Source organism: Gracilinanus agilis, chromosome 1 (genome assembly GCF_016433145.1).
Source record: "Gracilinanus agilis isolate LMUSP501 chromosome 1, AgileGrace, whole genome shotgun sequence".
NCBI lineage: Eukaryota > Metazoa > Chordata > Mammalia > Didelphimorphia > Didelphidae > Gracilinanus > Gracilinanus agilis.
The window spans coordinates 636,503,049-636,518,419 of record NC_058130.1 but is presented as its reverse complement, the minus strand read 5'-3'; the positions used below and the strand labels follow the sequence as shown (position 1 = coordinate 636,518,419).

At 38.6% G+C, this 15,371-nt stretch overlaps 1 protein-coding gene across 1 annotated transcript in view; it reads right to left on the bottom strand.

Annotated features, from left to right (window-relative positions):
• LAPTM4B (lysosomal protein transmembrane 4 beta) overlaps window positions 1–15,371 on the bottom strand; it is a 117,535-nt gene that overhangs the window by 38,774 nt on the left and 63,390 nt on the right. Inside the window, exon 6 of the mRNA XM_044668563.1 lies at window positions 6,524–6,619. Coding sequence (XP_044524498.1) covers window positions 6,524–6,619 — 96 coding nt within the window. The remainder of the gene's footprint in view (window positions 1–6,523; window positions 6,620–15,371) is intronic.

Sequence of the window (15,371 nt, the reverse complement as noted above, 5' to 3'; positions counted from 1 at the left end):
AAGAGGCCAGATTTGAATCTAGGACCTCCTGTCTTTGGGTTTGGTGTTCTTATCACAGAGTCACTTAGCTGCCCCTCCTAGAGACAATGTTATGTCCTACAGAGAGCAGCAGAAAGCATGAAGACCTCACCGGAAGATGCAGAAAGCTCTGCAATATCACAAAAGTGAACTGTCCTGGCCAGGTTTACACTCTGACCTCCCATGTTGTATGTATGTCCACCATATTGGGTACAACAATATGTTAATGGCCATATGGGTTACTGATATGTGTGCTCTGTCTACATGCTGGCCCCACTGGTGATTTGGGAATATTTGAGACTGTGTAATCCATGTGTGCATGAGCAGAGGATGGAGAAATTTGTTTTGATCCTTTATTCATAATGCTGTTTACAACAATAGGAATGAACAAATCTTTTGTTTTGAAATGGGTGGCTTATAAAAAGAAAACATGCTGGTAGGGGCTCAGGACCTTTGGTTTTGAGTGGGAGATAACTCAGAAAATGCTTTGAACCCTTGGGAGCTCTTCTGGGCTCCCATATGTAAGAGGGTGCCCTTGATACTACAGCAAGAATTCAGGCTCCAAATTAATGAACTGAATCTAATTTCAACCTGGATACGATAAATTGCTTCTCTGGTTTATTTCTGTTACTGGCATGTGGCTTAGCATTCTGGTCTGACTTACTTTTAAAAAACAATTTATTTTTTATAGTGTGCCCAAAACTGCCAGTCTGTGTTTTATGTATTTCTAGGTTTATAAAGTTCGCTTTGATTAATTCTTTAAAACAAGAATATTGTGGGGCAGCTGGGTAGCTCAGTGGATTGAGAGTCAGGCCTAGAGATGGGAGGTCCTAGGTTCAAATCTAGCCTCAGACACTTCCCAACTGGGTGACCCTGGGCAAGTCACTTGACCCCCATTGCCCACCCTTACCACTCTTCCACCTATGAACCAATATATAAAAGTTAAGGGTTTAAAAAAAAACAAGAATATTATGCCATCTTGTTATAATCAGCATTTTCTAATTCCTTTTTTTAAAAAAAATAAAAACATATATATTTTTTCTTAGAATTGATACTAAATATTGTTTCCAAGGAAGAAGAGTGGTAAGAACTAGGCAATTGGGGTTAAATGACTTGTCCAGGGTCACATAGCTAAGATCTATCTGAGGCCAGCTTTGAACCAGGATTTCCCATCTCCCGGCCTGGCTCTCTATCTGCTGAGCCACCTAGCTGATCCTCTAATTCCCTTTCTAGATACTGCAGAGTCTCATCCATGAATTACCTGAAATCAGAAAATTCACTTTCAATAATATATTAGTTATAGGGAATAAAGTTTCCAGGAGTTAAAGAACTTTTAGGGGTATATTAACTGTGCCAACCCATTTTAGGGGGGAAGAACCTCTGATTCCACACCTCTCCCAAATGTGCTTCCCTCAAGTTTCATGGCCATCTCCCAAGACTTTATCTTAACCTTTTTGTTTATAGAATCATGAATTAGAGGGGACCTCAGAGGCTATATCTAGTCCTACCCCTTAATTTACAGACAAGGAAACTTTGGTCCAAGGAGGCTAAGTGACTTGTCCAAGGTAAAATGGAAATTATTCAAATGTTCTCCCTTTTGTAGAAATAAATTTATATTCTCCTTCTTATTCCTTACTTGATAGGAATTTTCCTTTTCTGCATCTTTAAAAAAATTGTTTTAAATTGACATCTTTTGTTTTTCATCATCTTCATTTCCAAATACATTCTTTTCCCTCCTCTGACCAAAAAGCCATCTCTCATAACTAAAAGATATGGAGGAAAGGAAAAAAGCAGTTTAGCAAAACTAATGAATACATTAACTGAATCTGATACTACATGCCATTTTCCATTCCCATAGTCCTTCACTCTACAAACAAAGAAGCTGCCATAGTTTCTTGAGATCATTCTTCGTTTTGTTTGCAATTCAAATATGGGATGCTGCCTTGAGTTCATTGGACTCTTTTCCAACAGACTCAATCACACAGAAATTCCAAGTTAAAATGGAAATTATTTAAATGCCTTCATCTTTTTTTTAGAAATAAATGCATACTATTAAAATGTTAGAATACTAGAATCTCTTCAGTTTTAAATGCTAATATTTGAAGGGGAACATACATGTATAAATATGGGGGGAACTCTTATTTCTAAAGTCTCAATTTGCATATAAATTGGAGACCAGGGATTTTGTAGCTGTCAGGAATACATAACAAAGGCAATAACAAAGAATAAAAGAAAGTAGGGAGGAGGTCACTAACACCACCTGGTCGATTTGGTTTTGGTTCAAGTTGATCTGCAGGGTAACAAGAGGCATTATGGGAGTTGATAACAGATCTATGAAGTTTTCATTCCCTGCCAACTCCATAGCATGCTGCCTAAACTCCAACCAGTTTCCTTAATTAGCATCTTGGACTCTGCCCACCCTGAGGTACCAGGCTCTGACAGGTAAGCTTTTGTCTTAGTTTACGGAGAGCCAGATCTTCCTGTAATTTCCCAGCTATCACCAAACAAGGCTGCCATATGTATCGTCTTCCTCCATTAAATTGTAAGGACCTTAAAGTTGGATACTGTCTTGCTTGTTTAGTAAATGCTCACTCTTTGATTGACCTATTACTTATCTTTCTATGTATGTATGGCCAATGAGTCTATAACATATGCCAATTTCCAAGGAGTAAATTCTCACAATGAAAATTTAATAATCTGGTCTCCTCGGCTGGTTTGAGCTGGCTCCAGCACATCTTTGGGACGCATAACATGGGTACCCGTAAGCACATAGGGAGACAACCTTGGCAAAGAGATGAGCTTTTTAGTTAAAAGAATTGTATAAAAGGAGACAATTAGGAATGATAGCAAAGGGTTTTGAGACAAAGAAAAGGGCACTAAAGAGGTTAAAGGAAAGGGTTGCCTCACTTTTATTACTAAAGTAAAAGTGGAAGTCCTCAGTGAAAAGAGTAAATGATGGAGGAAGTATGTCAAACGTGGATGCATGTCTGAAAATGGATGTATGTTAAATGTGATCCCTTTGCAAGAATTGTTTTAGGGAAGATCATTTCCAAATTATTCTCTCATAAGTGGTTCCTTTTAGCTTTGATTCTGGTGACTTCGTTGAAGACTTTATTTGATCCTAGAACTAGAAGAGCTCTTGGAAGTCATGTAGTCTAAACCCTTCATTTATAGATGAAGAAGACACTCAAGTCTTCTATGTCCAAATCCAGTTTACCAATTCTAAATTCATAGTCCTTGGTACATGGCCTGACCCAAAAAAGTAAGCACTTGGTAAATATTTTATCTTCCTGACACAGTATCATGAAATATCAGTTACAAGAGAATTCAGATATCATTTAGTCTAACCCCTACCTGGACAAGAATCCTTTTTTAGAACATAGCCCCCAAATGGTCTCTAAAACATGTCTTGCATAAGGATCACATTTAACATACACCCATTTTTAAAAATACATTCACATTCGACATATGTCCTCCCCTCCCCTCCACTCCATCTAATGAGGGGGAGTGAGATTCTGGGTTTCCTTTATGTATCAGCACCTCTGTTGACTCCTCAAAGGGAAGGCCTTCCATTTCCCATCAGCAGCTTAGCTGGATACTAATTTTGCCTTGATTTTTTAAATATACATTTTGGGTGCCCCCTCCATCAGACAGGTATCCTTCCTCCCAAGCCAAAGAAAGAGAGACTTGGATTTCACTTGACTGGATCTAAAGACTGGCAGATAATAGAATGAAAGTGATAGAAATCATTTGATCCTTCAACTTTGGACAATATTATGGTCACTTTATTGTTATGCCCATTACTATCACAACCTCAAAAGTAAAAAATACAGAGTTTGAAGGATAGCTGTTCAGTTGTTTTCAGTCATGACTGACTCTTTGTGACTCCATGTGGGTTTTCTTGGCAAAGATACTGGAGTGGTTTGCCATTTCCTTCTCCAGCTCATTTTATAGAAGAGGAAATTGAGGCAAACATGGTTAAGCGACTTGCCCAGGGTCACACAAGTAGGAAGTGTCTGAGGCCAGATTTGAACCAAGGACCTCTGATTTCCAGGTCTGACTCTCTCCATTGAGCCACCTAGCTGCTCTTATTTTTATTAGTTTTATTGAATATTTTCCAATTATTTTTTAATCTGATTCTAGCCTCCTTCAGGAGTGTTGCCAGTCTATATGTGCCCCTACCCCTTTGTTAAAATCCAAGTCATTTCACAGATGGGTAAATTGAGGTCTAAATGAGTAAAATGACTTGCCCAAATTTACAAGGGAAGAAAAAACAAGAGGAAAACTCAAGAATTCTGAGTCTGAGTCTAAATGAAGATAATTCTTATTAGTAAATAATATATATGTATATCTTTATGCTTTCTCATCTTTCACAATTCTTTCCTATTCCATTCCATAAATCTTTTACAGCCAGGTCCACCTAAAATAATAGAATGTTCCCCTCACTTAAAAAAAATACTCTTTAGAGATCCAGATTATTGAATTTTGGGACTAATGCTGAAAATTGGTCCCTTTCAGCATTAGACCCAAAATTCAACAATCCAGATCTCTAAGGAGTATTTATTTAAGAAAATAACTAGATCTAGTTCAATGGCCTCATTTTACAGATGAAGCATCTGAGGTCTGGAGGAGTTAAAGTGACTTCCTCATGGTCACACAGGTCATATATGATCTGAGCACTGGGCAATTACAAATACCAAAGCTAGAGCCATATTTTAATTTTTCAGAGAACTTGCTCCTACAGAAATGCCATCTGAGGCTCAAGTTTCACACAGGGAATCTGATCATCTATCTATCTTCTCACCAGGAATTTTTTTTAAGTAGTGAATTTTTTAAAACATAATTACTAACATTGTGCCCTTGAGTAGGGGGTACAGGGAAGTAATGGCAAAAAAAGTTACCTAGTATATTGACTAAACTACAAAGCAGAGAAAATATTTCTTCACTAAGACTAAAGACACTTAGCAAAGAGCTATTTTTCTGAGCAATTTCATATTTAAAGACATAATTGTATGTAGTAAATGCTTAATGTTTTTTGTTTAATGATTGGGAAAAATAATCTCCGCCATGGACTCATAATGAAGATACAGTCTTAACTCAATTTTTAACAGTGACTGGAAAAAAACATTACTCATTTATAATAGCACCTTGCATTTCCTATGTTCAAACTCAACAGAGAAATGACTCATTTATATTCACTATCATCCATATGAGTTGAGAGTTGACATTTTAATTTTCATTTTATATGTGCTAAACGTTATTATAATATAATTACAGCCTCCATTCTTCTGGATTACACATTCTGGTTAGGCGATAGATTAATTTGGCCTATATATAATACTACAAGAAGTAATTAACTAAACAAAATTTAAGTACAAAAAATAAATAATGAAAAAATCTAAAAAGGTTTGGTGGTAGTTTTTTTTATTAAAATAATTCATATCGTCCATTAATCCCTCTCAAACACACTATGGTCCAGTAAAACTGACCTTCTTTCTGTTCCTCACAAATGAGATTCTGTTTCCCATCTCCATGCCTTTGCACCGGCTGTCTCCCATGCTTGGAACGCACTCCTTCCTGACTTCTATGGAATCCCTCACTTCCTTCTAGATTCAGCCCAAACAAAACTTTCTATATGAAAACCTTTCTCAACCTTCGTACTCCTTGCATCTGCGGTTGTACTCCCTTCCTAACTACCTCACATTTATTCTGTATATACTTATGTATAATATGTTGCCTCTCCTGATAGAATGTAATCTTGAGAGCAGAGATTACTTTGTTGTTTTGTTGTTTTTGTATCTAACACCTAGCACAGTGCTTAGCACATTGTAGGCAAATAAAAAATGCTTGTTGATTGATCAGTTCTTTTTTAAAAAACCCTATCTTCCATCTAAGACTCTAACCAGAATATATAATCCAGAAGAATGAATATTCTGATTATAATACCAATGTGCATTGGTCCCAAGGCAGAAGAGCTGTAAGGGCTAGGCAATGGGGGTTAAGTGACTTGCCCAGGGTCACACAGTTAGGAAGTGTCTGAAGTCACATTTGAACCCAGGACCTCCCTTCTCTGGACCTGGCTCTCAATCCACTGAGCCATCAGCTGTTCCAGATTAATTTCTTCTTGAGGATGGTTTTCTTTAATTCAGCTGCTCACTTGGACATTTTTGCTTTTCCAAATGAAACCAAAATTTTGAAAAGACTATGGCTAAGGACCTACGATGTGTAGCTGATATATTTGAGTGATGACAGTCACCGGCCAGGTTTCATTCAGTGGCGTAAACCTTTTTTGCCAAATAAACAGACTGTAGAATCTGCTGAATATACTGATGCCTACCTGAACATGGATGACAAAGTCTGCTGAGGCTGGTAACCAGAGGAGTGAATGTTAGAATTATTCAAATTGCACAGAAGCTTTTTAAGGAAGGAGGAAGACCACAGGTGCTGCTCGTATCTCAATCAAAATGAGAAGCTGGACCCCGAAGTTAAAGAATGACACGCTTACCGTAGTATCATTGGTAGTTATGTAAACCAGGATATCAGAGGAGTTTCGGCCATTGATGTATCGGTAACAGTTCCAGACACAGCTAATCAGGTACCCCTGGAAGGAATAGAATAGAATAGACATTTAAAAGCTTCATATTAAAAAAAAACAAACACAACACTATTAATACTACTACGGGAATCCCTTAAAATTAAGTCATTTAGGGGGTATTTAGAATAGGCAGGAATGACGAAGCAAGACACTGGTTTATTTTGCAGAAATTAATTCCCTAAACTTAATTTTCAGGCTAGAATTTTCAAGCTGGAATCCATCAGTCGTTGGATGGCGGCACCTACTGGCAAAATAGGTAACTGTAGCCGCTTAAGGATTATATTGTTTTGCATGCAGACAAAGAAGAAAAAGAGAAACATAGACCAAAAAGTGTACAAGCAGGTATCTCTACATTTGTTAAATATTCCTATGGCTTTGGAAGGGAGGTTGAGATAAGGATAGAGAGGAAATCTTGGAGATATGAAAATCCTAAAAGTACTGGGAAAGTTCAGCAGAGAATGGGTTGGACACATATCTGTATCCTTGCTCAATTTTTATTTGCTCATCAAAGAGTCAAGAAACAGTACAGTTGTTAATGCCCACGGACAAATGAGATAATTAAAAATGTGAATCTCTAATGTGTCCAGGCCGTTTCACAAGAAGCATCTGAGGCAATCCAAAGTCATTCATCTGAAACATAGGTAAGGTCAGAAACTAAGAAAGGGCAATCAATGGGCCAAGCACGGTTGGTTGAAGGTACTCAGGTGTGACAAGTTTCCTTTTGTTCCTATATCGTCATTACCCAGCTTACTTTTATTTTATTTGCCACTGGGCAAATGTTATTCTGGGCCCATTTCTTTTAAACATACACGGTTGCCTTTTTCCTTGTATATTGCTTCTGAGTTTAAAATGGAGATTTTCCCCAGGCTGGAGGTCTAGAATAGTCCTTTACAAGTGAGGCAATTTTCAGTCTACTGGGAATTGCTTTTTCTGTAGGATTCAATTTATAGAATGTTATATGGGTAGACAACTTTAATGAAAATTTTGATTCCATAAAGTAAGAGATACTGGTGCTTAGTAGTACACGATCCTATATATATAATACGTGCAATAACATCTAAATTTAATTCTGAGGAAACAAATTACATTTGGCAAACAAATGAACCTTTGCTATTCAGCCTTCATAAAGGAATAAAACTAATAATTCCAAAAAAGAAAATCATCTACTCAAATTCCAAACATAAAGATATGCTTGAGTTTAGGCAAATGTGATCTGATCAGTGAAGAATCCAGAACATTTCAGTAAAGTCTCAGTAATTCTCAAGAGTGTGACCATAATCATGTCCAACTTGGGAAATCTTCATCTTTTAAAGAATTGAATCATGTCTAAGTACGTTCCTGAAATGCTCTAGAAGTTTAATTAAGAAAAATAAACCAAAAACAAATAGAAAATCAATATTTGTTTTAATCAGTTAAAGGGTAATATAACAGAAAGGTGCATGATGGGTATGATCAGCCTGTAATACAAATAAAAAATGGAATTATACAGGTGAATCAGCATAAAAGATATCCTCGAAGAAAAAGATAGCTTAAAAAGATGGGTTGGGAGCAACTAGGTGGCTCAGTGGATTGAGAGCCAGGCCTAGAGAAGGGAGGAAGGGCCTGGGTTCAAATCTGGCCAAGTCACTTAACTCACATTGCCTAGTGCTTACCATTCTTCTGCCTTGAGACTAATAGACAGTATTGGTTCTAAGACAGAAGGTAAGGGTTAAAAAAAATGAGTTGGTCATGGATGGGGCAAAAGCAAAGGATCACCAATGGATAGCTCAGATACTCTTATTAGTATTCTCCTATCTGGTGGCCCCTAAAGATAAGGGACCAAGCCTATGTGGCAAACTTATGGAAGGACATGGACTAATGTCTCATGGGATGAAAAGGTACGGAAAGGTTGGGATCTGTTCGTTGGAGTGATTAGCTACATCAATGAGATTTCACAGAAGCAGGCAATCTATTGGACAATTACCATTGAGCGAGCACTGACCTGCTACCCCTTCCCACCATATCATTGTTCATCCTTTTTTCTTTCTTATCTACCTATGTCTGAGGCTAAATTGGGGTTCCATTGGCTTTGCTAGAAGATGCCTAATTAATATTTGTTGATTGACTAATGAGCCCTATTGGTAATACTGGCTCTTCATAAAGGTTACTGATCTTCATAATGGAACTTGATCTGAATTTTAAAAATCTTTTCTTTATTGAAGATAATACTCTTATTACTAAGAAATGGTCGCCAAAACTTCTTACTGGCTGGCTCCCAGGTCTTGGGAAGGTGAAGGATTTAGCAAAATTTAAGAGCTAAAGGTTTAAAAATAGGACCATTAGCACCGTGGGGTTATGTAAAGAGAAAACTTTCTACAGATCAGTGGAAACATTAACCAAACTCATAAAATAATAGGCACATATTATTATTCCCATCAGGCAGTCCAATTTCAAAAGATAAGTCTTGTTCTTTGCATTATAATTTATACCAAATATAAATATAGATATTACCCTTGGGAGGACTTAAAATTTAAGACTGTTGGCTTACTGTTAGTGACTGTAAATTTAAACTGAGTAAGCAAATTCAAAAAAATAGCCCTTTCATTTAAGCTGCAACATGAGGCCACAGGAGAGCTTTAACAAGGGTAGGACAATCAGAGCTTTATCTCAGGCACTGAAATTTAGAGGACACTAAAAGCACTTGCAGTCTTTCAACAGCATAAAACACCTGAGCTTGGGGACCAGTTAGGAAGTTAACTTTAATGAGTTAAAATAGAAAACTTCTAGATAGTGAACTCCTTTCTCTCAGCCGACACATCCCAGCCTGCATGGACCTTTCTGATAATGGCTTCCTCAACAATGCCTTGAGAGCAGCATCTGGGGGTCTCCAGCCATAGAAGCTTTTTGAATTCTCTCTCTCTACATCATAGGGTAGAATCTTGGGCTCATGTCCACTCTAGTGAATTTGTCTTCAAAAAAGTTATCTCAAAGGCATGTTTTATGTTGCTTTTTCTGGGTACAATAAAAGGGAAGAACAATGTCTGAGTCATGTTGCCAGAACATATCCCCCTTAATGTCATCTAGGGAACTTTTGTCCTTTACTAGGGTCTCGACCTGCCCAAAGAGTAGGAGACACAGGACAGCTCTAAGGGCTGGCAATAAGCCATAGACAGAGGATGATGAGGAACCCATTTCCCTTTTCTGCATTGACCTAGAAGGCTCCCTGGCAAGCATCCATCCAGGAATGCTGGAAGCCTGATCCTTAATTCCAATTCATAAAACTTGTCACTGTCTACTTTTATATGTTAGAGTGATAAATAGCATGAAGCATTTGATGCTGGCCAACACTCATTTCATTAAGTGGCTTCCATAAATCTGTGTGCACTTTTGCAAGCACAGAGAATTCAATTAAAGTGTTAGATCCAGCTAAATTTTAGTGCATATCTCACTATGTAGAGACATATATTTTAAGATGCAGACACACTAATGGTATGCGCCTAGACTGACCATTAAGCAAGAAGAGCTAAGAGCTTGTAATGACCCCAGTTCCTGAAAAATAAGCTGAGTGGGAGAAGAACAACATTAATAGAGCTCCATCTCAGGTCTCCTTCTGTCCTCCAGATCCAAAGAAACTCTTGAGGGAAATGAAAATTTACGAGGGCTTTTAAAAAAAAGTATAATTCTTCTTCAAATCATATATTTCCCAGATTTGGTTACTGCCTATAGATTTTAACTTCCACATCCTCATGAGAATAGGCTTCTCAGTCAATGAAAATACTAAACCGTGGCTTGATAGAAGTTCTTACTGCCTAATATTATCAAATTATAACAATATTACCAAATATTATTAATGCTTTTTGTGGGACTCAGAGAAAGAATGTTGGGTAGATGTTAGCAAATCTGAGTTTGCAGGAGAACCTTATACACAGAGACAGACACACTGTGGTACAATCAAATGTAACGGACTTCTCTACTAGCAGCAATGTAATGATTCAAGACATTTCTGAGGGACCTATGAGAAAAAAGGCTAACCACATCCAGAGAAAGAACTGTGGTAGTAGAAATACAGAAGAAAAACAACTGCTTGATCTCATGGGTCCTTGGGGATATGATTTGGGATGTAGATTCTAAAAGATCACCCTAGTGCAGTGATGGGCAAACTTTTTAAAGAGGGGGCCAAAAGAAAGAAATGCTCATCTGTCAGTCTGTTTCTAAGGCAACTCTTTCAAAAGTTCATTGTATTGTATCCTACTCATTATATTCGTCAGATTAGGAATAATGTTGTTGGGCTGGATAGAACATTTCAGGGGGCTGTATCTGGCCCACGGGCCATAGTTTGCCCATCATTGCCCTACTGTAAATGTTAATAATATGGAAATAGGTCTTGATCAATGACACAATAAAACCCAGTGGAACTGCACATTGGCTATGGGGGAGGAGGGTTGGTAGAAGGGGAGGGAAAGAACATGAATCATATAACCATGGAAAAATTTTCTTAATTAAAAAAAAAAAAAAAGATCTGGGTTTGAATCCCAGATCTGCCATTGCAACTGGCTGAAATGACCTTGGACAAATTGATTGCTCTCTCTGGATCTCAGGTTCCTTATCTCTAAAATAAGGTGGCCTGGAGGGACTACATAGTGCAGTGGATAGAGTGTCAGGTTTGGAGTGGGGGACCTGGTTTCAATTCTGGTCTCAGATACTTCTTAGTTGTGTGACCCTGAGAGCAAGCGAGTCCTTTAAACCCGACTGCCTTATCCTTGCCACTCTTCTGTCTTAGAATTGATACTAAGATAGAAGGTAAGAGTTTAAAAAACTTCTTTAAATTAAAGTTTAAAAATAAACAAAATAAGGCAACTAAACTATATGGAGTTGACGGCAAACCAATGTCAGCACTGACACACATAGCCATTTTTGATGACACGCGCTCACATGCAGCCGCATACAGAGAAATATGGGGCCACATGCCAAGGATGAAACGTTTGCTGTACTGTAGTGTAGACACTGTGCACTATAGATGACAATTCTACCTATATTAATTTACCTATTTTGGTTTATTAAATACAGTCATATGTCACAATTATACATTTTTGTTATTTAAACTATAAATATCACCAAATTATGGTTTTTTTCTTGAAGTGACACACCACTCGAATTATGCTCAGTTTTTTGGTGAATTTTGACACACCAAACTCAAAAGGATGCCCATCAGTGCTGTATGGTATCCCACTATATAGTGTACAACTCTATAGCTAGGATCTCATGTAATGGAATATATTTGCAAACAAAAATACATTTAAAACACTTGGACACAAATTCCACCAAGCTTTCCCTATCTCCTTCCCAGTTAAGAGTACCTTCTCCTTTCCAGAATTATTCATGCCCTTCTTCAAGATCCTTTTTATACTATTATTTCTGTCTAACATATTTATTTGGATGCATGTCTCACCTTTTTATTAGATTATAAATTCCTTGTCAATGTGTCATTGTTTATCCTTGTACCCTCACCACATAGCACAGTGCTTTTCACATAGTAGGTGCTTAATAAATGTTTGTTGAACAAATGTTTATGTTACCCCATTTAGTCCAAGACAAAACAGAGGACTGAAATCCAAAGTATGGAAAACATATAAAGATAATTCCATTCCATTCCCAGAGGGAGTCATTATGTATGTATACAAATATAGCTGATGTCATATGGGGTTGTACTTATGATGGAGTAGAGGAGAGGTGAAAGCAGGAAGGTTCCATAACGAATAGAGCCCAGGGCGTGGAGTCAAGAAGACTCATTTTCCTGAATTCAAATCTGGCCTTGGGCACTTCCTGGCTGTGTAACTGGACAAATCATTTAACCCTGTTTGCCTTAGTTTCCTCATCTATCAAATAAGCTAGAGAAGGAAATGTCAAACTACTCCAGTATGTTTGCCAAGAAAACACCAAACAGGGTCATGAAGAGTTGGACATGACAAAAATGACTGAACAATAAACAAAGAGGAGAGATGAATCTTAGTAGAGGGTATCACCAAACTGGATAGAGTTATAAATTTTGTTGGGGATGGTGGTACCTAATGAAGAGACTAGAAGAGCCACTTTTCAGATTGCCCAACTAGCATTCACAGCACCCAGGAAGTCTCCCCCATCATTCCTGATATTAGAGTTATCCAAGAGGGGAAACGAGCTGTCTTAACAAGTGGTGGATTCTCCCCCCAATCCTCAGAAAACTTCAAGATGTTGGACAACCACTTGGGTATGTTATAGTAGGATTTCCTTTCTGAAAGATCATGAGACCAAAGCCCCCCTTTCCCCAGCACCTGTCTAAGCCTGGGACAGAAACTGCCCAGTAAAACCTGGCAGGACACCAGGATTTTCCTGTCAAGCCTAGACAAATGATCTCCCACATCATTGACCATCAAGCTTATGAACTTCTCATCCCCAGAGACCAAGGTTCTATACCATCTCAGGGCCATCCAATGAACATAACTCAAGTAACCTCACCTGGACCAATAGAGGCAATCCAGGTTACCTCACTCCAGACAATCATACTATAACGAGTATTTTCCACTCCAGGAGACTTGGCAGCCATCTTTGCTGGTGCTGATCTTCTCCTGCCCCTCCTCACTCTTCTCCACCACTCCACTGCCACTTCTATTGCCATTGGCCTCCCATCCCCCTTTGTCCCTTCTTTTCCTCCAAATAGAGCTTTGCTATATTTATTTCACTTTATTCTGGTCTCATTCATCTTGGGCCAGACCCCCTGTCAGCCAGACTAATAACTTCCAGCATGGGTCCTTCTGAAATTTGAAGGTCTTAGCTATGGACATCCCAAGTGGCCAAGAAAGGATGCTGGCTATAAGGCCAAGGACATGTCAGCAGTCCTTCTAGGAACAGTGCAGATGAAACAACAGACTCAATATGATATGTGTTCCTTTCTGATTAGCTGCTAATATTCAAGCTTAGTATGTTTCTTTCTTTTTTTTTTTATCCTGAGACTCCATTCTAGGAGCATAGGGCCACAACCAGTAGGGAATGGGACACACAGTCGCTCAGGGTCACCCAGCTAGGAAGTGTCTGAGCCCGGACTTGAACCTAGGACCTTTCGTCTCTACGCCTGGCTCTCAATCCACTGAGCTAGCCCAGCTGCCCCTACTTTAGGTTGCAGTTTCTTTAGCAGATGTAGTTTTTACAGGGTGGGGTTGCTAGCCCCACGCCCAACCCTCCTCCTTTTTCATCCGGGCTAGGGACTGTCCTTGGCCCAGGAGTGGTAAGGGTGGGCAGTAGGGGTCAAGTGACTTGCCCAAGGTCACACAGCTGGAATTGTCCGAGGTCGGACTTGAACCTAGGACCTCCAGTCTCTAGGCCTGGCTCTCAATCCACTGAGCCACTCAGCTGCCCCAAATATTAATAATAGCTACCATTTGTATAGTGCTTTAGTCTTTGCAAAACACTTTACTTATAGTCTCCCATTTGCCACTTGGCAACCCAGGGAGGTAGATGTTCATTATTATCCCTTTTTTACAGATAAAGAAACTGAAGCTGGGAGAGGTTATGGGATTTGCCCAAGGTCACACAGCTGGTGAATGTTGACTTAGAGGAGCTTATGATCTCATCACCCAGTTCCAATGCCACTGAGACAGAAAGGGCCTGTCCTTGCTCAGATGCCATATCACATTTTGTTGAAATTCCCTCATATATGTGTTAGTTTGTATTGGACATTCTAGATATCCAAGGATGTGCCTCTCCTCCCTGATTAGATAGTAGGCTTCTTGTTGGCAGACACCCTGCCTTATCTCTCTTATACGATATATTATATACACATAGTAGCTGCTTAATAAATATTTGTTTATTTGAATTTCATGAAAAAGGAGCAATACAAATTTCAGCATGAAACCATTTTAAAAAGGCCAATTCAAAAAGAAATCTCAGGGCAGCTAAGTGGCTAAAGAGAGCCAGGACTAGAGACGGGAGGTCTTGGGTTTAGATCTGACCTCAGGCACTTCCTACCTGTGTAACCCAGGACAAGTCACTTAAACCCTATTGCTTAGCCCATATCAGTCTTTTGCTTTGGAATCAATATTTAGAATTGATTCTAGGATAGAAGGCAAGGGTTTTTAATTTTTTTTTTTTTGAAAAAAAAAGTAACTTCTATCTTTCTGTCTATATTCTCTTCCTTCCCTCCTTATTAGGGAAGAGGAGTTTCCGTGCTTTCCTAGGGAAGCCAGGTGGTACAGGTCTGGAGTCAAGAAGACTCATCTTTGTGGGTACAAATCTGGCCTCTAACATTAACTGTGTGATCCTGAGCAAATCACTTAATCCTGTTTGCCTCAATTTTCTTATTTGTAAAGTGAGAAGGAAATAGCAAACTACTCTAGTATCTTGGCCAAGAAAACCTCAAATAGGGTCACAGAGTGGGACATGACTGAAATGAACAACAATAACAATGTTTTTCCAAAACTAACATCTTCATGTGTGCCCTAAACTTTGTCCCCCTTTTCCTTATTTCAAATTGACTCGATTCAACAAGCATCAAGTGCCTAGTTTGTGCTATGCGCTGTGCTAGGTCCTGGAGATACCAAGGCAAATATGAAGCGGACCCTGCCCTTGAGGAATTTACAGTCTACTACAGCATGTATAATACACAGATAAATACATACTGTAGGGTTCCAGGTATGAATGTATCATGAAAGTATTAAAGATGTATTCAAAAGCTGACTCTAATGAGCTTTTGCTCATGTGCCAGAATTATGGATGTATTTCTAATACTTCACAATTCCGTGATGGA